Below are 23627 nucleotides of genomic sequence, written 5' to 3' on the forward strand. Positions count from 1 at the left end.
CCCCATCAAGCTACCAATGACTTTCTTCACAGAATTGGAAAAAACTACTCTAAAGTTCATATGGAACCAAAAAAGAGCCTGCATCGCCAAGTCAATCCTAAGCCAAAAGATCAAAGCTGGAGGCATCACGCTACCTGACTTCAAACTATACTACAAGGCTACAGTAACCAAAACAGCATGGTACTGGTACCAAAACAGAGATATAGATCAATGGAACAGAACAGAGCCCTCAGAAATAATGCAGCATATCTACAACCATCTGATCTTTGACAAACCTGACAAAAACAAGAAATGGGGAAAGGATTCCCTACTTAATAAATGGTGCTGGGAAAACTGGCTAGCCATATGTAGAAAGCTGAAACTGGATCCCTTCCTTACACCTTATACAAAAATGAATTCAAGATGGATTAAAGACTTACATGTTAGACCTAAAACCATAAAAACCCTAGAAGAAAACCTAGGCATTACCATTCAGGACATAGGCATGGGCAAGGACTTCATGTCTAAAACACCAAAAGCAATGGCAACAAAAGCCAAAATTGACAAATGGGATCTAATTAAACTAAAGAGCTTCTGCACAGCAAAAGAAACTACCATCAGAGTGAACAGGCAACCTGTTTCTGAATGGGAGAAAATTTTTGCAACCTACTCATCTGACAAAGGGCTAATATCCAGAATCTACAATGAACTCCAACAAATTTACAAGAAAAATCAAACAACCCCATCAAAAAGTGGGCGAAGGATATGAACAGACACTTCTCAAAAGAAGACATTTATGCAGCCAAAAAACACATGAAAAAATGCTCATCATCCCTGGCCATCAGAGAAATGCAAATCAAAACCACAATGAGATACCATCTCACACCAGTTAGAATGGTGATCATTAAAAAGTCAGGAAACAACAGGTGCTGGAGAGGATGTGGAGAAATAGGAACACTTTTACACTGTTGGTGGGAATGTAAACTAGTTCAACCATTGTGGAAGTCAGTGTGGCGATTCCTCAGGGATCTAGAACTAGAAATACCGTTTGACCCAGCCATCCCATTACTGGATATATACCCAAAGGACTATAAATCATGCTGCTATAAAGACACATGCACATGTATGTTTATTGCGGCACTATTCACAATAGCAAAGACTTGGAACCAACCCAAATGTCCAACAATGGCAGAGTGGATTAAGAAAATGTGGCACATATACACCATGGAATACTATGCAGCCATAAAAAAATGAAGAGCTCATGTCCTTTGTAGGGACATGGATGAAACTGGAAACCATCATTCTCAGCAAACTATCGCAAGGACAGAAAACCAAACACTGCACGTTCTCACTCATAGGTGGGAATTGAATAATGAGAACACACGGACACAGGAAGGGGAACATCACACTCTGGGGACTGTTGTGGCGTTGGGGGAGGGGGGAGGGATAGCATTAGGAGATATACCTAATGTAAATGACGAGTTAGTGGGTGCAGCACACCAACATGGCACATGTATACATATGTAACAAACCTGCACATTGTGCACATGTACCCTAAAACTTAAAGTATAAAAAAAAAAAAAAAAAGACTATGAAGTACAAAAGATGAGAAAGCTAAAGTCCAGAGAGGATGAGACTAGAATTCTTGCCCATGACTCTCTTTTCTTATGTGGGCCAAACACAGAGTCTTAAAGACTGAATGAGCAAAGGTCAACAGTCATTCTGTTTAGGACTCTAGAGTGCCTTGGAAGCACCCAATGTTATGACTATCTGAGGAAATGGCAAGGCAGAACAGTCACTGAAGTTCACCCTTCCCAAGCAGATATCATCACCTTCACCATGTCCCCATTTCTCCTCTCCGTGACTCTAACGATCCCAGGAACCGAGCACCTCATGCTCCAGCTTTCTGACAAAACCACCATTCGGCTGCACCCTCCTGGGGCCAGACCTCTAGCTCTGGCCTGGTCCTGACCTGCTTTCCCACATCAGCTATTTGTGTTTTGCCCATGTCCTGTCCTCTCAAGAGAAAGCAGTGGCTAATCTGGGAAGGTCCTCTGCTGACGGTCTAGTTCATTTATGTATATGTGTATGTATGTAAACGCAGGTGTGTATGCGTAAATGTGAATATATGTGCATGTAAATGTATGTATGTGTAGATATGTAAATATATGCATGTGTGTAAATCACTGTTTATGTACACATATATGCATATATTATGTACACATGTGTACAGTTTCCCCTCAGTATCTGTATTAGTCTATTCTCATGCTGCTAATAAAGACATACCCAAGACTGGGTCATTTATAAAGGAAAGAGGTTTAATGGACTCACAGTTCCACATGGATGGGGAGGTCTCACAATCATGGCAGAAGGCAAAGGAGGATCAAAGGCACATCTTACATGGTGGCAGGCAAGAGAGCTTGTGCAGGGGGATTCCCATTTATAAAACCACCAGATCTTGTGAGACTTATTCACTACCACAAGAACAGTATGAGAGAAACTGCACTCGTGATTCAATGATCTCCACCTGGCCCTGCCCTTGACACATGGAGATTACAATTCAAGATGAGATGTGGGTGGGGATATAGCTAAACCATATTACTATCCATGAGGGACTGATTCCAGAAACCCCCTGGGGATACCAAAATCCAGATGTTCATGGCCCTTATATCAGCAGCCCCCAAATTTTGTGGCATCAGGGACCAGTTTCATGGAAGACAATTTTTCCACACTGGGGGTGGGGGTGGAGGTGGGCTTATGGTTTCAGTATGAACCTGTTCCATCTCAGATCATCAAGCATTAGAGTCTCATAAGGAGCACACAACCTAGATCCCTTACATCTGCGGTTCACAATAAGGTTCACCCTCCTATGAGAATCTAATGCTACAGCTGATCTGACAAGAGGTGGCACTCAGGTGGTAATGCTCACTTACCAGCTACTCACCTCCTGCTGTGTGGCCTAGTTCCTAACAGGCCACAGACCAGTAACGGTGTGTGGACCAGGAGTTGGGGCCCCCTGTCTTATAACATGGTGTGATTTTGGGATATAACCTACATACATCCTCTTGTAGACTTTAAATCATTTCCAGATTACTTTTAACACCCAACGCAATGTAAATGCTATGTAAAGTGTTTTTGTTCTGTATCGTCTAGGGAATAATGACAAGGAAAAAAAAGTTTGTGCATATTCAGTACTGACGCAGCCATTCCTGTTTTGTTTTTTTGGAATATTTCCAGTCCTTGATTGCTTGAATCGGAGGGTGTGGAACCCTTGGATACAGTGGGCCAAATGCATACGTGTATGTGTGTAATTTTAACCTGAGTTTCTGGAAACAAGTTAATGGAAAGGTTCTACTGGTAGGATATTTTGTGATATTGATATTTTACATGTGCTTCCATTTGGTTTCTTTTATCTCAGTGTTGGCTACTTACCCTAACCCCCAAGCAATAATCCACATCATAATTTCTAAAGATCCTTGAGCTCTAAATGCAGAGGCCAGTTTGTTCAATGCTTTTAATGATGACACCTAAAAGAAATGACCGGCTTCCTGGGGTTGCTGGGAGAAATCCACAGCAATAGAAGACACAGTTCTTGCCCTCATAACACTTACTTAGGAAATCAAATGGGCTCAGTTAAAACCATCAGACATCTCATGGCACTGACACAAAGAACATGGAATTGAGAAGGTACAGCAAATGCTGTGGGGTGGAATGGCTGGGGTCAGTGAAGGAGGGATAGGGTTTAGAAAGGCAGAGGTAAGAAAGAAGAGAATTCCAGATGGAAGAAATAGGGAAGATGATACTGACCCCGGCAAAACGCATGCAGGGCTCACTCTGGTCACAGGTTTGATTCTGAGAATTCTGTCTCTTTCTGGTGGAATAAAGAGCTACCTCAGGAACCCAGAGCAATGGCAGAGGTTTAAAAGCAGACAAAGGACAGGGAACAGAGGCCTAGGATGTAACGATATGTTTCGAAACCAAGAGTTCCCACTTAGCCACAGTCCCTGCAGACTGAATCATCACCAATCAACAATGAAATCCTCTGTACACACAAGATCCCTTTCGCAAACTTCCCAGACAATGCCTTAACTTCCTCTGCCAGGGTAGAATACAAGCACACACACAGGGCCAAGTGCCAGAAAAATTGCTTGAAATTTGTGCATGCAGTGGGAAAAATCCATCCTAGAATCAGGAGAGGGTCACCTGCTAAGTGTGAAGAAAAAGCATTCTCATTTTTCTAATAACATCTTTGCTGTCTCCCTCTCTGGTATTTTTAAATCCATTCAAAGAACTTCCTGTTTTTAAGCAATAAGACACATACTGTGACTAGGTGAGGCGTCTTAAAAAAGGCAAAGTAGAATTTGTTGTGAGGTCTACCTCCAAGGTTCCGTTGCATTCATTCGTGTACTCTTTTCTTTCATTCATTCAACAAACACTTGGTGACAACATATCATGGACCAGATACTCTACCAGTAGATCTTAAGAAATGAGTAAGACATGTCTGTCCTTGAGTTCTCCATGTACTGTGCAAAACTGAAACTATCTGTAATATAACTAACAAGTACTTTACAAGAATATGAGTCTCATACCATGAAAAACCATGGCTGGCTGGCTGAATGATCTTTGTTTTCCTCTAAATAATTCTGAGTAAACGCCATCCACTGGAAAGGTGTGTGTGTGAGAAAGAGTGTGTATGTGAGTGAATGTGTCCATATGTTTTTGGTTTGGAGGCGAAAGTTCAAAAAGTAAAGTAGGCTGGGAGTGGTGGCTCATGCCTATAATCTCAGCACTTTGAGAGGCCGAGGCAGGAGGATCACTTGAGGTCAGGAGTTCAAGACCACCTTGGCCAACATGGTGAAACCCCGTGTCTATTAAAAATACAAAAATTAGTCAGGCCTGGTGATACAGGCCTGTAATACCAGCTATTTGGGAGGCCGAGGGAGGAGAATCACTTGAACCTGGGAGCTAGAGGTTACAGTGAGCTGAGATGGTGCTGGTGCACTCTAGTCTGGGCGACAGAGCGAGACTCCATCTCAAAATAAATAAATAAGTAAGTAAGTAAAATGCATGAGAAAGGAGGAAAATTGTATTTGTTGCGTATTCAAACTCCGGGCTTTGCACGGTTATTCATACCTGGACACGTGGTACCTGGGTCCCTTGGGCTGACTTACTTGCCTCTGATAGCACTTCTCTATAAACACCTTGGTACAATTGTATATGAAGCCTTTGCCATGAATCTCAGGAAACTCCAACTTCCTAAGATCCCTCCAGGGAGCTCATCATTTTCCCATAGTCTCTGTGCATGAGCTCCCCATTCCCACTGGGTCATTCTTCTGCCTGAACCTGGAAGCCTGAAAATTCATTCATTCATTCATTCATTCAGTTATTGAGACAGAGTCTCGCTCTCTCACCCAGGCAATGGTGCCATCTTGGCTCACCACAGCATCAACCTCCCAGGTTCAAGTGATCCTCCCACCCTAACCTCCCGAGCAGCTGGGACCACAGGTGTGTGCCATCATGCCCAGCTAATTTTTGTATTTTCAGTGGAGACAGGGTTTCACCATGTTGGCCAGGCTGGTCTCGCACTCCTGACCTCGGGTGATCCACTCGCCTTGGCCTCCCAAAGTGCTGGGATTAAAGGTGTGAGCCGCCATGTCCGGCCTGAATATTCTGTTTGTATTCCACAAAGACTCTTTTTAGGATGTTTTTTCTTAAAACAACAACAAAAATAAACCCATAAACCCATAAACCCATAAACCAGTTCTTCCCCCACATATTGTAACAAGAGAGTATGGAGAGTACAGAGGCTAATTAAGATGTATTTCCTATCACAAAACATGTATCACAGTCACTTAGACACCTATATTTCTATTTCCCAAGAGCCAAAAGCCCTTCATGGTCTTTGAGTTCTGTTATTAATCTGCACGCCTGCCCTGTGGAGGGCCGTTGTTCGTAGCCTTAGCATACAAGTGAGGGAAGGAGTTCCAATGACCTGACAGAGCTATGGAGGCAGCGAGGCACAAAAGCCAGGTTTCCTAAGCACCTGCCTGGTAGTCAGCTCCCCAGGTCACCTGAGCTGCATGAGGAATGCATCTGTTAAGTCTGACAGTTTTGAACTCACTGTCTAGGACCCCACTACAAAGCTGGGGGGCTGGTATGGCCAGGTGGAAGGGAAAAGCCACAAGAAAACTCCAAACGTAAATAGGCTGTGGGGAAGGATTGTTCAACCTGAGTTTCTGATGGGAACCAGACAGATAGAATGGGCAGATATGATGGACTGGTGACAGGCTGATCTGAGGCCTGATTTGAGGAGGGGTTGTACCCTTAGGGTGATAACTCATCCTAAAGAAGTCTTTTTCAACCTCTGCACTGCTAACAGTTTAGACCCACTAACTATTGTGGGAGGCGCTGTGATGTGCACCATAGGATGTGTGGCAGCATCCCTGGAGCACCCACCTATCCCAGATGTGACAACCAAACAGATCTCCAGACCTTGCCAGATGTCCCAGAGCAGGGGGAGGTGGGTGCACAAAATAGCCTTGGTTCTTGACCACCGTCTTGAGGGAGAAACAAGCTCAGTAATAAAAACTGACTTGTCAGAGGGGGAGTGTGGTTGTCAAAGTGATGCACACCCCTAGGGTGGGTCCTGTTCTCCAACCAGCTTTTGTGGACTCACCTGTGAGTCCTAGAGAGACAAAGCTACAAAAAACATGAGGCTTTCTTTACAGCAAAAAAAAAAAAAAAACTATGAGGATACTGGGAGCTCAAGCCAGGACTTTTGGGGAATGTAATGGTGTTAGTGTGATAGACATGCTGGTGGTGGGTACGGTAGCAGCAGCAGCCTCATGCCATTACGGAGTGATAGCCCCTCTGGCTGTTGTCAGAAGCATGGGTTTGCTTCAAACAACTGATGCTTGTGCAGCCAGGGGAGGTTGAACTTAACATCTGCACATGTGTGAGTTATCACCGAGGATACCTAGAAAGACTGAGAGGGCCAGAGAAGGTTGGAGATCTTGCCAGAGTAGGGGAGAGAGAGAGGGGGAAAAATTGTGTTTCTTGCAGTTAAGGATACCTATCTTTATAACTCATATTATGTGGTCTAGGGAATCGTGGATTCAATAATAAACACTTACTGGGCACCTTTGTGTGCAATTAATTATCCTCATTGTAGGAAGAGTTACAAAGGATGACCATGTATGGTCTTTGTAGTAGAACCAATCAACCAGGTTTTCCTGCAATTTTCCAGATTTTAGCAATGAAAATCCTATATCCTAGAACATTTCTCAGTCCCAAGCAAATTGGGACAACTGGTCACCCTCCCTACTGCAGGAACTTTATAGTTTTTTGGAAGCAACAGACAACTAAAGAGCCATAATATAATGCAGGATGGAATAACCACGGTAACAGAGGTAAAATGAACTAAAAGGCTGAGAGGAGAGCACGGTTATTTCCACTGGGTGCCAGGGAAAGGGGGACTGAGGAGGAGGGGGATCCAGGCTGAGCCTTGATAGGTGAGTAGCCACCGGGCACATGAACAAGGGCAGAGGCAGGGCTTTCACAGCTGAGAAAGACACAGATGCAAGGAAATCACATCACTATTCTTTCCTAAGTCAATCTGCTACTCAAATGTTCAGGTATGTGATGAATATCTATTTAGGCTTTAAGTAGTGTCCCATGCAAATGAAATGACATGTAAAAGACCTGATGTTCCCAAACTCTATCTGTAGTCTTCTGTGGTTACAAGAAGAAATTCCTTGGCACAAAGAAACTGGAAATAAGGAACAGAGTTAGTGGGGCTAAGTAAAACCTGGCTTTAAAATCAGTATTCTTCCTTTGGTTTGGAGGGTAATCTCCCCTCCCCTGTGTCAAGATACATTTATTAATATGTAATTATTCTATTCCATCATTTGAGTAGTCTGATCAGTGTTAAGAAATGAGTAAATTTTGACTCTCAATCAAGCAATTGGGACCTATTTTCCTGACTGTCCATTTCAAAACAGAAAATGAGATCATTTTCCATTTGGTCATTTTTTACTCTTGGATGGATGTTCCTACATAACCCCTGGCTCAAGTGAAATCAAAACCAACTTCTATTAAGTCTTCAAAGAGAAACCGTTATCTAAATACATGAATGATATAGATTAGCATCTCTCAAACACATTAGCCATCCAACTTGCAGCTCTGCTGTACAAAGTGAAATGGCCTATGGGAGAGGTAGAGGGGCTTAGGGACGGCAGGACTAGACTATGCAAAATACATCATTTTCCTGTTGGGGAACAGAAAGAAACTGGGAATCTCTATCATGATCCAACATTTGCTGACCTGAGGCCTTTCTGTCACATATACCACCCTCGCTATAACATTCCAGGCTCATTTCAATTTCCGAGACTCTACACTTACTGCTTTAAAATAATTTTCCTGAAATTTTCAGAACCACCTTAATGGTTCTAGGCCAAAAAAATGAATAAAAGAGAACTGCTATAGAAAATTCAAGTACAAGATTTCCTTGATACGGTATTAAAATATCATAAATGTTAGAAAGAGAACATTAAGACAAAAATTACCAGTCAAGTCTGAGGAGGAATATAGCAACATGAAAAAGGGTTCTCAGTCCAGCTGGAAGCAGTCAAAATAAAAAATCAAGTAAACTTGGAATTGAGAAAGATTTTTTTTTAAAGCAAAGTGAAGAATATTTTCCATAAAAATTCTGCCTTTTTCCCCTCAGAGAGGCTCAGAGATAAAGACCAAAGAAAATCTATAGCTTTGTTATTATGAAGTTCTTCCTGCTATCAGAAACAAAACAGACAATGAAGTAACCAGCTGGCTTAAAATCTAGAATATGGAAGGTAAGAAACAAAGCAGCCAAAAACCAAATTTGAGAATAGTTTCAAGGGCAAAATGGGGTGGAAGAAGAAAGAAGAAAGAGGGGGAGGAGGGGGAGGAGGAAAGGGAAGAGGAGGGAGAAGAGGAGGGGAAAGAGGAGGAGGAGGGGGAAAAGGAGGAGGGGGAAGAGGAGGAGGAGGGGGAGGAGGAGAGGGAGAAGGGGGAGAGTGAGGAAGAGGGAGAGGGGAGGGGAGAAAGAGCGGGAGGAAGAGGGAGAGGGGGAGGGGGCAGGGAGGAAGAGGGGGAGGAACAGGGGAGGAGAGGGGGGAGGAGAGGGAGGAGGAGGAGGAGAGGGAGGAGGAGGAGGAGGAATAGGAGGAGGAGGAGGAGGAGAAGAAGAGGAAGAGTAAGTAGGTTTAAGCCAATATGTGACTGGACAAAAAGGAAACAGAAAAACAGCAGGAGCTACATTTAAAGCAAACTTTCCCTGGTGAGCTCCCTCTGTTACCAGCCACAGGTAGAGTCTGCAGAGACCCAAGAGAGGCGGGTGAGGCATCCAGGGGAGAAGAAACTTCACGTGAAGCTGTGAGGGTCCCACATCAGCCAGGACAATGACAGCAGGAGAGAAGGAGCCTGCCACAGTTCCAGGCATTTGATTTCCACAAACAAAAATGAAGTCATTTGCAGGTACAGTAGCTCACGCCTGTAATCCCAACACTTTGGGAGGCTGAGGCAGGCTGTAAAGTGATCTTTACAGATGATCACTTGATGTCAGGAGTTTGAAACCAGCCTGGGCAACAGAGCAAGACTTTGTCTCTACAAAAAATCTGGCTGGATGTGGTGGCATGCATCCGTAGCCCCAGCTACTCAGGAGTCTGAGGTGGGAGGATCACTGGAGCCCAGGAGTTTGAGGCTGCAGTGAGCCATGATGGCACCACTGCACACCAGATTGGGCTACTGAGCTTTTTTAGAGACCTGTCTTCAAAAAAAATAAAAAATAAAAACAAAAGGACTCACACAGCACATACATAGCCCTACAGCACCAAGAACACAGCAGTCTTTATTGCTATCAAGGGGTGCAGTGGGGCTTTTATTCTTACTCAGAGATAACAATACTCAAGCTTTAGCATCAAGCTTTAGCATCATGATTTCTTGTAAATCTGAGGAATATCATTTATTTGGTGGTTCAATGCTTCTTAAATGAAGGCCCTTAGGGTCTGGGTGCTAGGAGAAACCTCATCTCACCCAACGGATGACAGACTTCTCTTCATTAAATATGAACAGCTGGAGGACTCTGGCCTTTGTTTTACCCCTTTCTCCTTGCTTGTTGGGATGTCCTGAAATCTAGTGTTTTTGACAAGTTCCAATTTTCTATTAGTCCCAATTTCTAGGTGGACCTGTCCCTCTTCCCATATTGTTACTGAGTCCTTGTTCATTGAACTTTATAAAAATGGTTTTATTAAACTTGTATTTTTTAAAACACAAATAATTTTTGAGAGTAGTTGAGATGACTATAATGAGAAGAAATAATAATGACAATAAATAACCTAGTGCACGCACTGTGTGCACCCAGGAATAAATTTTGTCCCCAGGGATCACCCCAAGCACCGTTCTAGAGCACAAAGATATGGTCTTTGCCTCCTTCCAGAATATACCCGTGCCTGGCCAGTACGCCGGGTGAGCTGTTTTCTGCAGACCTAGCCTTCCCCAAGACCGCTTTGTGTCTTGTGACCAGGGCTGCTCTTTCTTGGGAATTCCAGGCTCCACATCTCTTCCTTCTGTCCAAGAAGACATATTTATTATAAGTTGAAGCCATGCAAGTCTTTTCTAGGTAAATAATTAACAAATTGATGCTGATGTGGAAAAACCTGCTACTGATAATAATCCGCATAGAACTGCAAGGGGATAGGGCCCATCTGGACCAAGACTTTCCTTTTACAGAAGATACTAAAGCTGAGATATATGAAGCAACGCATAAAAGATTCCTCAACCAACTGTATGAGAGCAAAGGGTGTTGATATTTTAAAGGTGATGCATGGGAAGGATAATGCTTTAAATACATTAATCTCAAATAGCAATCATTGCAAACTGTGTGCCAAAAATACTTGAAAATGGCAACAATTTTGCCACCAGTAAATGACCAATGAGGGAGACATAATCTTCTGTCAATTTCAACAGAGTGGAGACCAAGGAAAGAAATGGAAGGTTCTACATTAGCTTCCTGTGGCTCCTGGCCCCACTGACCACCTCCAGATTCAGGTGTGAGAAGGCAGCCTGGGGGACCTAGGGAAGACACAAGAGACCTTGGCTTCCACCTAGGACCTTGGCACCAGCAGCAGGTAGAGCCACAGCAGGCTATTTTGGTATTTCTACAAATTTTAATGAAAGTGGAGAGGGAAGGTAATTCCATCCTAATTACTTGTGAACTAACCCCTGGGTGGGGGGGAAAAAAAGCGGGGAAGGGGAGATTTGACATAAGCAAAGGAAAAAAGCTAATCACATTTAGTCAAGATCTTTTATCTGAAGAGTTAGAGGAGAAGGGATGAGAAATGCTGAGAGCTGATGACATATATGCATCTCTCCCACATCCCACAGAAGCGATAGAAACAGAGCCAAAACTTTCCTTTTTCCTCTGTTTGACTGGTAGGCGTGGAAAGAGCTGCTGAAGACGAGCAAGTGAGCTGGAGACGTGAGTAAGTGGGACTGACTCTTTGTGAAGTCCCAGGCCTCAGCCCTTACTTGAAGGCCATTATGAAAGCCAAATATGATACCTCTACCCCTTGGGAAAACAATTAATTCCCCCTACACCAAGTGAGCCTGGCAAAACTCACATATCCATCCCAGGGCTGAGAAGAGCCACAAGAAAAGGGAACTTCAACAAAGGCTGCACAAAGCCCCTGGGGGTTCTTCCTCTCCTCCACCCAGCTTTTACACTACAAATAAACTAAACAGAGAAATACCCTGTCCTCAAAATATGCACAACAATTCTCAGTCAAGATGAGGAGAGAGCCAAGGAGAATCCACCCATACTACGTTCAAGCAAACAGAAGGCTGGGTAGTTCCCTGCACGTAATGAGAAAAGATAAAAAAAAAATCATAGCAACCACATCCCAAGAATCAGAATAAAATTAAAAGAAAAAGTTAAGAAATAGCATCTAAAGCAAAAGAAAAAATGGGTCTGAAAGAAAATGTAACTCAAACAGAAGAAAATTTCTTAGACATGTTTCACACTTTATTAAAAAAATATGAATTTAATTTTTAAAAAGTCCAAAGAGAAAACAATAAAACAACAGAGTAACACTAGCAGGCATACTATGTGCTCAGAAAATAAATCAACAGCCAAAATGCACAGAAGTAATACATTAGAAATAGGAAGGTACAGAACAGATATGTCAGAAAATCAAATTACTGACACAATAAAGGTTTAAGTAAAAGCAGATAAAAGACTAAGGGTGTTAAAAAAACAGAGATGCTAATAAATGGAGAAGACCTGTAAAATATATAATTGTGTCCATGAAACAGAGAATCCAATAAATGAAGCAAACAGAACTCAAAAATAAAGCATCCAAAAATTTCCCTGAAAGAACCCACAAAGCAAAACAGGAAACTGTACTACAGGAAAATCAATTAAAGAACAACAGACGTTGGCCAGGTGTGGTGGCTCACACTTACAATCCCAGCATTTTGGGAGGCTGAGGCAGGCAAATCCCCTGAGGTCACGAGTTCAAGACCAGCCTGGCGAACATGGTGAAACCCAATCTCTGCAAAAAGTACCAAAAGCAGCTGGGCGTCGTGTCCTGCACCTGTAGTCCCAGCTACTCGGGAGGCTGAGGTATGAGAAGCACTTGAACCTGGGAGGCAGAGGTTGCAATGAGCCAAGATTGTGCCACTGCACTCCAGCCTGGGTGACAGAGTGATACTCCTCCATGAGAAAGAAGGAAGGTAGGGAGAGAGGGAGGGAGGGAACAATAGAAGCTGAGATGAGACATATCCTGATTAAGTGAATGTGATTAAAGACTAATGAAGGAATTCTTCAGGCATTCTGGCAAAAGCCGTTTACGAGAGAGACAAAATAAAGTGGTCTTACACTTCACCAGATCATTTAATGCCAGAATATCTACAAAGTCCTGAGGAATGCCAGTGTGTCCCATGAATTTTAAGCCCAGCTTAGCTATCTGTCCATGATGACAACAAGTATATAGTCCATTCTCAAACACTTGTGACCTTTCTGGAAAAAATTTCTTGACCAGACAATATAGCCAACTAAGAACTCAGGAAGGGAAAGCTATTGGAATAGGACTGCTGATGAATACATTAAATCCACTTAAATCCAGAACTGCAGAAACTGTAGTTATAAAGCAGAATGTAAAGGTTGTAGCCCTGTCAAGGTCAAAGTAATAGATTGCAGCCAGGCACGTGGCTCACGCCTGTAATCCCAGCACTTTGGGAGGCCAAGGTGGTCAGATCACTTGAGGTCAGGAGTTTGAGACCAGCCTGACCAACGTGGTGAAACCCAGTCTCTACTAAAAATACAAAAATTAGCCAGGTGTGGTGGTACACGCCTGTAATCCCAGCTACTCGGGAGGCTGAGGCAGGAGAATCGCTTGAACCTGGGAGATGGAGGCTGTGGTGAGCTAAGGTTCTGCCACTGCACTCCAGCCTGGGTGACAGTGAGACTCTGTCTCAAAATAAATAAATACATGATTGCTAACAAAAATCAGAAGATGAGACACAGAAGGCAGAAAGTGTAGCTGTGCTGATTTCATTTTGTACTGCAATGTTTCAATCAAACTTACAAAATGTAGTAAAAAAAAAATATTTCCAACCACTTTTTGTTTTGCAAAAATCACTTTTTAACTTCAGCGGGATCTCTTGGGAACTAATGTCTCTCACAGTGAAGACACATTTTCTTAAAGTTCAGCAAATCCTTTATTATACTTCCAGTTTTTTTCTATAAATTTAAGCAAGATACATTTTAATTCTATAAGTAGAAATAGAATGTATAGTATATCTCATGTTGCACTGACTTATTCCCAGCTGGCAAGCAATTCTTCTATCTGCAGATATGCAAAGAAAATTGCCCAGAATGATGTTCAACTCATGTTAATAAGGGTTAATTCTAGGAGGTGAGACCTGGAGTGACTTTTTAAATAATTTATTCCTTGTGCTGTTCTACACTGCTTAAACATCTTATAATAGCCAAGTATTACCTTTTACAAACTAAAAAGTCATGTTTAAATTATAAAAGCCAAAAATAATCTTTCACTGAATGTTTAAACAAAATATAAAACATATGGTAGCTATATAAATATTTAGAAAACAGAGGAAAAAAAGGAAATACAAATCGCTTCCAGTGTCATCCTCAGTGTCAACCACAGTTCACAGTCTCCAGTCTGGGGATGGAAAGGAATTTATAAAGACAACATCAAATATTTATTAAGCAGCCTTTTATATTTTCTCCCAGTAACTTTATGGTCATGTTAATTGCATTTAAATATTTAATTGGAGTTTACTTTGCTTTTTTGGTGTGAAATAAGAATCTTATTTTTTTCTGCTATGTTTGGCTAGTTGTCCTGACACCATGCCCTGAATAACCCCTTCTTTGGGTTTGAAATGCCATCTTTAATAAGGTCTTATGAAGCATTAAATACCCACAGGTATTTACCCTCTTGCATCCCAGTTTTTCAGAGACCTCAACAGTCTCAGAAATGCCTTGACTGTGACATAAACTCCCTACTCAGCCTCCTGCTCCAGTGTCAGCTGTCCTGGCCAGATTCTCTTTGTGTCCCATTGTCCCCTGTCTATATCTCTGCCACAGAGCCTGGCTCTGCATTTGCAGCTTCTGCTATTAGTGAAAGTAGGCACCGCATCTTCAATTCATCTTCTGATCCCCTTGCACCTTGGTAGCGTGTCTAGCACATGCAAAAGGCTCTCAAAACATCCTCTCCAGGTCACAAGTCTTCCGCCACCCATCCCTTCCTACCTCCACGAGCAAGGGACATCCAAATAGTAAAAGTCCATACGGTGAGCTGAGATGAATCAGTTCAAGGCAATCTGCCCTGGGATTTTTGTGTTCTTTTAAAACATTAACTGGAATCACGTTTCATTTCACCCACTCCGTTTTGAGGCTTGTAAGCTACTCATTTGACTATTCTCAATGAAACTTCCCTTCCTGTTTTCCTGTTTTATTCCTATTGTTAACTGCTTAAAATTCTCCTGACACTAAGGAAATAGCTGTTCATATATACCCAAGAGAATCCTGCTATTTCAGGCCCCAGGAGTCCTACAGTGAGGACTTGTCCTTTCACCGAGCAGATACTTCTTTAGTGTAAGCACCACCTTAGCAAGCCTAACATGTCCAAGGACTCACAGAATCGAAGCTCAGGACCCTGAACCCAGTAGGGCATAGGCAGCTTCTTCGCCAAAGGAACTTGCGATAACCTTGTCCTAGAAATGGGCATTCTAGCTGCTGAGAGTAATGATTTCACTTAATGCCTAATGCAAACCACATTCAGGTTCAACAACTGCATTCAGAACACCGCAGGTTCAGTCATTCTGGAGATGTAACGTTTAATCAACCAGTGGCACTGTGCCATTCCAAAGGGAAAGCCTACAGAGAAAGAGAGCAAAAACACTAAAAGAAGGTTGAAAGAAGCCAAAACTATAAAAACACTCACTTCAGGACTGGAGCCAGAGGAACACTGCAAACAATTATGCGATCATGCACAAAGGAGTATTCTACAAACTGGGAAAACATCAATCTATTAGCCCACTTTACTTTGGATTACATCATGGCTAAAGGCAAGCTCCAGCTAATAAAAAGAAATTTACGAACTAGGGAATATGAAAAAGCTAAGGGAATTGAGAACTGCTATACCTTGGAAAGAAAAGACTAGGGGAGTTGTGATGACCACCTTCAAATACTTGAAAACTTATGATGTTTAAGAAGAAATAGACTTGTTCAGTCCTCCAGAGGCTAGAATTAGACCCACCAGGCAGAAAAGACGTGGAAGCCGACTTCAGGCATAAACAATAAAGAACCTCCTATCCAGAGATGATCAACAAAGCAGCAGCTTGACTAGTAATGTAGGCAGCTTCCTGGTGCACACACACATTGCCTAGAGAACCCTATGTCAGAAAGACAGTCTCAATTAAGGGAAGATTAGACCAGATGACCTCAAAGGTCTAAGACTATTTGATTCTGATCTTCAAAAAACTTAGTTATAAGTGGGTTACCCTTTAACTTCAAACAGAGTACGCTCATGAACCAGAATTTTGAAAGGTATCAACCACACCCTTATACTGAACATTATGCCTTTCAATAATGTAAATTTACTAAGATTAAAAATCAAGGCTGGGCATGGTGGCTCACGCCTGTAATCCCAGCATTTTGAGAGGCCGAGGTGAGCAGATCACCTGAGATCAGGAGTTCAAGACTAGCCTGGCCAAAATGGCGAAACCCGATCTCTACTAAAAATGCAAAAATTAGCCGGGCATGGTAATGGGCATCTGTAATCCCAGCTACTTGGGAAGCTGAGGCAGGAGAATTGCCTGAACCTGGGAGGTAGAGGTTGCAGTGAGCAGAGTTCATGCCACTGCACTCCAGCCTGGGTGACAGACTAAGACTCCATCTCAAAAAAAAAGAAATAAAAAATCAGCTTGATCTTTCAAGACTTATAATTAGACAGTAGGATTTTCTATGTTTAAAACAAGCTGGTGAAATCACTTAGCTGGTTATCCTCAGCCAATATGTGCATCTGAGCCATCACAGCTTCTAAGATCCAACACCGCACAATCAAGGGCTTAAAGGCACACATCTAAAAACTTCATCAGCACGCCTGAAAAATGAAATGAAACCCAGCTTAGTCTCATTGAGTAGCTACAAAAATGTGGGCTTGAAACCTTCTTGGTATAATTCTACACTTAAGTCTAAGATGATGCAGGTTAGAATAAAAGATAGATTTGGATTCAATGCATTGCAGCCACCACTAGAACAGGACAGCAGGTGAAGGCAGCCTAGAGCCGATCAAGAACACCTTGCATAGCTCGCCAACTGTCAACGTGGGCTCTGCCACCGCCAGCTCCTCTCTCCTCCTCAAGACTCAAGGCTGCTCACTTGCCTGGGAGTCTTGGTTCCTGCTATCCCCAAACCTGAGCCCCTCCACAAGTCAGAATGAACATAACAGGCATTCAGTCATCTTCGTAGATCCTGGTGAAAACCCAGTCCTTCCTGCTTTTCACTTCTGAAGGTCAATATGCTTGTAAGGCAGTTTTCTAATTGCCCTAGGGAAAGGCAAATACAAATGATAAACTTTACGTGGAGAAAACAGAGCTGAATAAGAGAAAGGAGCCTTTGTACTCGGCAGGGGAAATGAAGGAGATGACGGGAAATGATATCAGTGTTCTAACACACATCATGCGGAGGAAGATAAACACGTGCGAACAAACCAACCTGAAATTCTGCATGAACTGCCGGAACTTGTCCACCCTTTTTGCTAGAGGCACGATAACATTGATAAGCGTGTTGGCCATGTTGAGCTTTTCATTTTTCACTTTCATGATGGGGCCGAATGGTCGAAATAAGACGAGCCGTTTGAATTCGTGTTTGTGGTCCCCTTTGAAGGTGAGCTCATACAATGTCCCTTTGTCCCTTTCTGTTCGGTAGATCCCTGTTAAGAGAAAAACAAGGAAAGATAGTTCTAAAAATTAACCTTGGTTGCTGAGTGTTTTTTAACCGAGATGTAGCACAGAATGCCTTTAAAAAGTGTTTAAGATGAAATCTCTCCAACAATTATTCGAAAATTCAAAATGCTCCCAATTAAAAAATTCCAAAAGAAGTCAAAATAGCATGAATTTTAAAATCACAGTTATGAAGACTGCATAAAAACATGGGAAAAGGCTTGAAATGCTGGATACAAACTGTATTCATAGGATACAGAGGCATTTGCAAAAGGATTTTTAGGAAACAGGCCAAAATAAGACTGACTATGATACAGAGTGGGATTATGTGTTTTTTCCTTTTCTTCTAGTATCCAAATTTCCTGCAATATGATTTGAAGAATATTAAAATAATTATACTTAATTTTAAAAATGAGCATTAAAATTATTTCTTAGAAATTAAGCCATTTCAGCCTGGGCGTGGTGGCTCACGCCTATAATCCCAGTACTTTGAGAGACTGAGGTGGGCATATCACCTGAGGTTAGGAGTCTGAGAACAGCCTGGTCACTATGGTGAAACCACATCTATACTAATACAAAAGTTAGTAGAGCGTCATGTTGTGTGCCTGTAATCCTGGCTACTTGGGAGGCTGAGGCAGGACAATCGCTTGAACTCGGGAGGCAGAGGTTGGAGTGAGCCAAGTTTGTACCACCTCACTCCAGTATGGGCAACAGAGCGAAACTCTATCTCAAAAAAAAAAAAAAAAAAAAAAAAAAAAAAAAAAAAAAAGGAAAGAAATTATGTCCATTTCAGATGAACTGACCATAGTAATCTATTTGGGACACCTGGGAGTAGCTCAGGTCTGGTCACATGGGTTGGGGGACCCTCTGGAAGCTTCTAGAAGCATTAAAATAACACATAAAATATTCAGTACAGTGGTATCAATATATCATATTTAGTTTCATATCTTCTTTCCTATCTCTAAACAGCATGACTCAGGGAATCGGAGCACAAACTATCAAGCCAAACTGCCTGGGTTCAAATCCTGGCCCCACAGGTTTGCTTTGAAAAATTACTTCATGCTCCTGCACCTCATTTTCCCCAAAGGTTACTGTGAGGAGTGAATGTTTTTGTATGTGAAAGAGGTTAGAACAGTACAAGGCATGCAATAAACCCTCGATAAATGTTAGCCATCCTCACAACTCCCCTTTCTCTGAGAAGGTAGAGAAGCAGGAGAGAAGTCTAGGGACCGTGCAAACTGTGTCCCATCCCATGTCACTGTTGCTGAAACTCCACAGAGTGTCACTTGTCAGGCTGAAGATATGAACTCAGCATCACAGCTCCCCTCTCAGAACAAGCCTCCCTAGGGTCTAGGTGACAGAATTTCCCAATCTAAGGATCAAATGATTTCCCTGATGCCTAAAGATCCATTTCCTTCCACTGTCTCTGGTATTATGAATGTTTTCTCTACAGTCAGGAAACACACACACATACACACACACACATTACAAAGGTAAAACCCAACAAATCAGAAAAGCTTTTGGGTTATACAGCAGTCCCCATTTTCTAGTTTCACTTTCTGCCATTTCAGTTACCTGAAGTACAATACATTTTGAGAGTGAGAGAGAATCAGGGAGACACAGAGAGAGAGAGAGAGAGAGAGATAAAGAGACCATGTTTACATACCTTTTATTACCATATATTGTTATGATTACTCTCTTTTGTTATTGGTTATTGTTGTTAATCTCTTTCTGGGGGCTTAATTTATAAATTAAACATTATCCTAGGTATGTATGTATGGGGAAAAACATACAATAGCTAGGGTTCAGGACTCTCTATGCTTCTGGGCATCCACTGTTGTCTTGGAATGTATCCCCCAGGATGAGGGTGAATGACAGTACCATGGATTCTATCCATGTCTCCTTAATCCCCACAGTGAACCAAGAATGCACCTCCCAGTCACTGACTGGCTACAGAAATCAATCTCCAGGGAGAAACCTGACAAGTGACACTGTGTGGAGTTTCAGTTACAGTGACACGGCAATGGAATACAGTTTGAAAGGTACATAAATAGATTTCTCTCCTGCCTAGAGTCAGCTACAGTTTCTCAAGGTCTCTCACAAACCCCTCCTTTTTTCTTGCTCACTCTCCCTCTTCTTCTCTTTTGTGAGAACTACATGTCTTCCTCGCAAGTTCTCTTCTCTGTTTTTTGCCTTCTGGGAGCTTTTCATCCTATAGCACTGGTTTTACAGCCTCTTTGATCCTCCTGTTCAAAGATTGGATTTCTTTGAGGTGCCACAGAGAGGAGTGTGGTCCTGTGAGTTTTCAAGGTAGTCTCGTGTCTCCCTGCTGTCCTCACAGCCCCACCTGAAAACCCAAACCCACAGTTCCCCAGCAGTGAACACAGCTATTTAAAGGCCGAGACACGGAGGAATTACAAGGACTAAGTTCCCTTTGGAAGCCTTCACCAATGTGTTGAGTAAAAGGGTATCCTGCTTGACTGCCCTCAAAGTCAGGCAAGCTGACAGTTTTGCTGAGCTCATGTTGGAAAAGATTTCAAAGTCCCAGAGGGAAAAGCCATGGAAGAAAAGAAGGTTCATTTCTTAGAAAGCTCAAAGGACTTCTTTGAAAACGTTAAGTGTTTCCCTTCAAATATGGTTCATTCCTTCAGGAATGTAGTACTCACTGAGGCAACAGGCTCTTTTCCCATCTCTGATGCTGTCTAGGATCACAAGGTGAACCATCAACTCCCAGGGCCCAAATGAGGTGGGGCTGAGTCTGAAAGCAGCCACATTCACCATGGAGGGCATATCCACACAGCACCCATATTCACTATGCAGGGCATAACTGCACAGCACCCACATTCACCATGGGGGGCGTATCCACACAGCAACCACATTCACCATGGAGAGCGTGTATCCACACAGCAGCCACATTCACCATGGAGGGTGTATCTGCACAGCAGCCACATTCGCCACAGATGGTATCCACACAGCAGCCTCATTTACCACGGAGGGCATATCTACACAGCAGCCACATTTGACATGAAAGGCATATCTGCACAGCAGCCACATTCACCACAGATGGTATCTGCACAGCAGCCACGTTTGTCACAGGTGGTGTATCTGCAAAGCATCCACATTCACCAGAGAGGGCCTATCTGCAGAGGAGCCATATTCGCCACAGAGGCCATATCTGCACAACTGAAACAGGTCTCCCGGTGTGGGTGACTGCATCTCGTTGAGTTTCTGCTATTCATGTCAGTAGCATAACTTCTCCACACAGTCATAAACACAGAAAATGCAGCTGACAGTTTAACGTACAGATAAAAATGTATGCAGGCTGAAGAATGATTTTTTTTCCCAATGAAGTCATTTTCTCAGAGGCAGGTTAAGAATCATTAACTTTTAAAAATCAAAATCCACAGAGATGAAAATACAGATAGCAATATACCTAAACCTGTCTCAAGAGATGGACATCTATTTATGAAGAACCTAGAGAATGCAGTAATTCTTATTCATAACAACTCCTACGAATAGAGAATGCCAGCTGCCTTGGAGGTGCCTGCATCATCAGCCCAGGGTGACAGAGATACCCAGCCATGGTCAGTGGTTCCAGGTATGGCACACTGCCCATCAGGAAGGTCACAGCACCCAGGCTCACCCCACACACCACAATTTATGCTGCTTTCTGTCTTCCACATACCATGCCTTGCAACAGTCATTACATCCATTTTTTAGCGGGTTTCTCTATACTCTGCTAATTATTTTCATTATATCCTATCAATCTGACTTGGGATCCCTTAATTTCATCAGTTTTCTTTTTTTTTTTTTTTCAACTTTTCTTTTAGGTTCAGAAGGAACATGTGTAGGTTTGTTACACAAGTAAACTGCATGCTGCAGGGGTTTAGTGTACAGATAATTTTGTCACCCAGCTAAACAGCATAGAGCATAGTACCCAATAGGTGGTTTTCCAATCCTCACCCTCCTCCTACTCTCCACCCTGAATTAGGCCCCAGGGTCTAAGGTTCCCTTCATTGTGCCCATGTGTACTCAATGTTTACCTCCCACTTACAAGTGAGAACATGTGTTATTTGGTTTCCCGTTTCTGAATTCACTTAGAATAATGGCCTCCAGCTGCATTCCTGTTACTCCAAAGAACATGATTTCATTCTTTTTTTCATGGCTGTGTAGTATTCCATGGTATACAAGTATCACATTTTCTTTATCCAGTCCACTGCTGATGGGCATCTAGGTTGATTCTATGGCTTCGCTATTGTGAACAGCACAATTTCAACTATTTTAAAAACGTTATTTAAAACTCTCTTGCAACCTAAGTCCACCAAAAGCCATACCCAGCCATCCACCCACCATGCCCACAGGCACACATTCCCATCCCTGCACAGAGGGAGCAACTTTCAGTTGGTCTTCTTTAAACACAAAGGACAACACCTAAAAAAATCCTTTTGCCTCCTGGAGCCCTTTATTGGTGGAAACACAAAGGAACACAGCAAACTTGGGCATGGGGGGAGGGGTGGTGAGGGAAGGGCAAGTATTCCAAGGCAGGAATGGTTTTTCAGCCAGTAAGCTGACACATGCAAATGGCAAGTACAAAGCAAAGCAGCCCCAAAAACATCTTCCTTGTCATCTTGTGCAGAACAGCATCATTTCGTGCCCTATGCAAATTAAAGATCAAAATCAGGACTTTGGAGCTAGCTTAGATATTTGTTTAAACACCCTACCTGGCACCTACGTGTCTTTCCTCCCTTCCATAAATGCTAAGCTTTCTTTGAGTTTGGTGTAATTACTCCTTGTGCAAGTATCCCAATGCCAGTCTTTTCCTACTCAATGGGCTAGGATCTAAGACCCCCAACTAGGTGGGGACATCTCCATGTATCCAAGACAGAGATCTGTAATCTATTCATGCAAATGTCTATTCCTTCAGTAGGCCAGGAGCTAACCAGGTGCAGACCCCTCTCTGTGCCCTGTCTTCAACTGAGGACCTTGACAAGGGATAAGAAAGGCACCACTCCTGACTCAGATTCCCCGCCCCCACTGACATGCGTGCAGATGGGTTGTGACAGATGTCACACTTCTGAGCCTATGCAGAATTTCTCTTTAAACTTTCTGCCTGCAAAACATTACACATTACACTCATTCTCAACAGTCCCCTTCACCCACATTCATTCTCAGTCTCCACATTCATCCCTGCCTTCCCTACCTTCCTACATGGAGCCACGGTCTCCCAGCTGGATAACAAGAAGCATCTGCCAACCCATATCCTGGCCTCTGGGGCCCAGACGGTCCCACACATATATATTTTGGCCCTTATGTGTTCACAGCACCACTCAAACCCCACATCTCCCTAGCTCAAAGTTCTCGCCAGCATCCCATACCACAGAATAAAGTATTGACACCACAGTCCAGCCTTCAAGATGCTCCGTAATCAGGCCCCCGCCTACTGTACTAGTTTCAAGTCTTGTTCTTGCCTTTTACAAAATCTGGGCACCAATCAAGCTGGTTTATATTAAGCACATATAACTACTGATTCCAGGGGTCCCCAAGCCCCGGAATGGTACCAGTCCGTGGCCTGTTCAGAACTGTGCTGCAGAGGAGGGGAGCAGTGGGTGAGTGAGTATGACTGCCTGAGCTCTGCCTGCTGTCAGAATTACATTCTCAACACCCTAATGTGAACTGCACATGTAAAGGATGTAGGGCGTATGATCCTTATGAGAACTGAAATAATGCCTGATGATCTGAGATGGAACAGTTTCATCCCAAAACCACCACCTTCCCCTTGTTGTGGAATTGTCTTCCACGAAACTGGTCCCTGGTGCCAAAAAGGTTAGGGACTGCCGACAACTTTCTCCAGTTGGAGAAACTGGAATCCTGTGCACTACTGGCGGGAAGCAACATGATGCGGCCACTGTGGAATGCAGTTTGGCACTTCCTCACAAAGTTAAACATAGAAATACTATATGATTCAGCAATTCTATATATTTCTAGGTCTATATCCCAAAGAATTAAAAACAGGGGTCCTAACAGATACTTATGAACTCGTGATCACAGCAGCATTATTCACAAAAGCCAAAAGATAAAAACAACTCACACCCCCATCAACAGATAAATGGATAAACAAAATGTGGTCCACCCATACAACAGAGTAC

General features: G+C 42.9%; 1 protein-coding gene across 11 annotated transcripts in view; it reads right to left on the minus strand.

Moving 5' to 3' along the window:
- Window positions 1-23627, minus strand: part of CSGALNACT1 (chondroitin sulfate N-acetylgalactosaminyltransferase 1) — a 353492-nt gene that overhangs the window by 37037 nt on the left and 292828 nt on the right. For all 11 annotated transcript variants that reach the window (XM_008977290.6, XM_055116343.2, XM_063607133.1 and 8 more), the window contains one exon: window positions 17255-17471. In XM_008977290.6, coding sequence (XP_008975538.2) covers window positions 17255-17471 — 217 coding nt within the window. The remainder of the gene's footprint in view (window positions 1-17254; window positions 17472-23627) is intronic.

The sequence above is a fragment of the Pan paniscus genome, chromosome 7 (genome assembly GCF_029289425.2).
Source record: "Pan paniscus chromosome 7, NHGRI_mPanPan1-v2.0_pri, whole genome shotgun sequence".
NCBI lineage: Eukaryota > Metazoa > Chordata > Mammalia > Primates > Hominidae > Pan > Pan paniscus.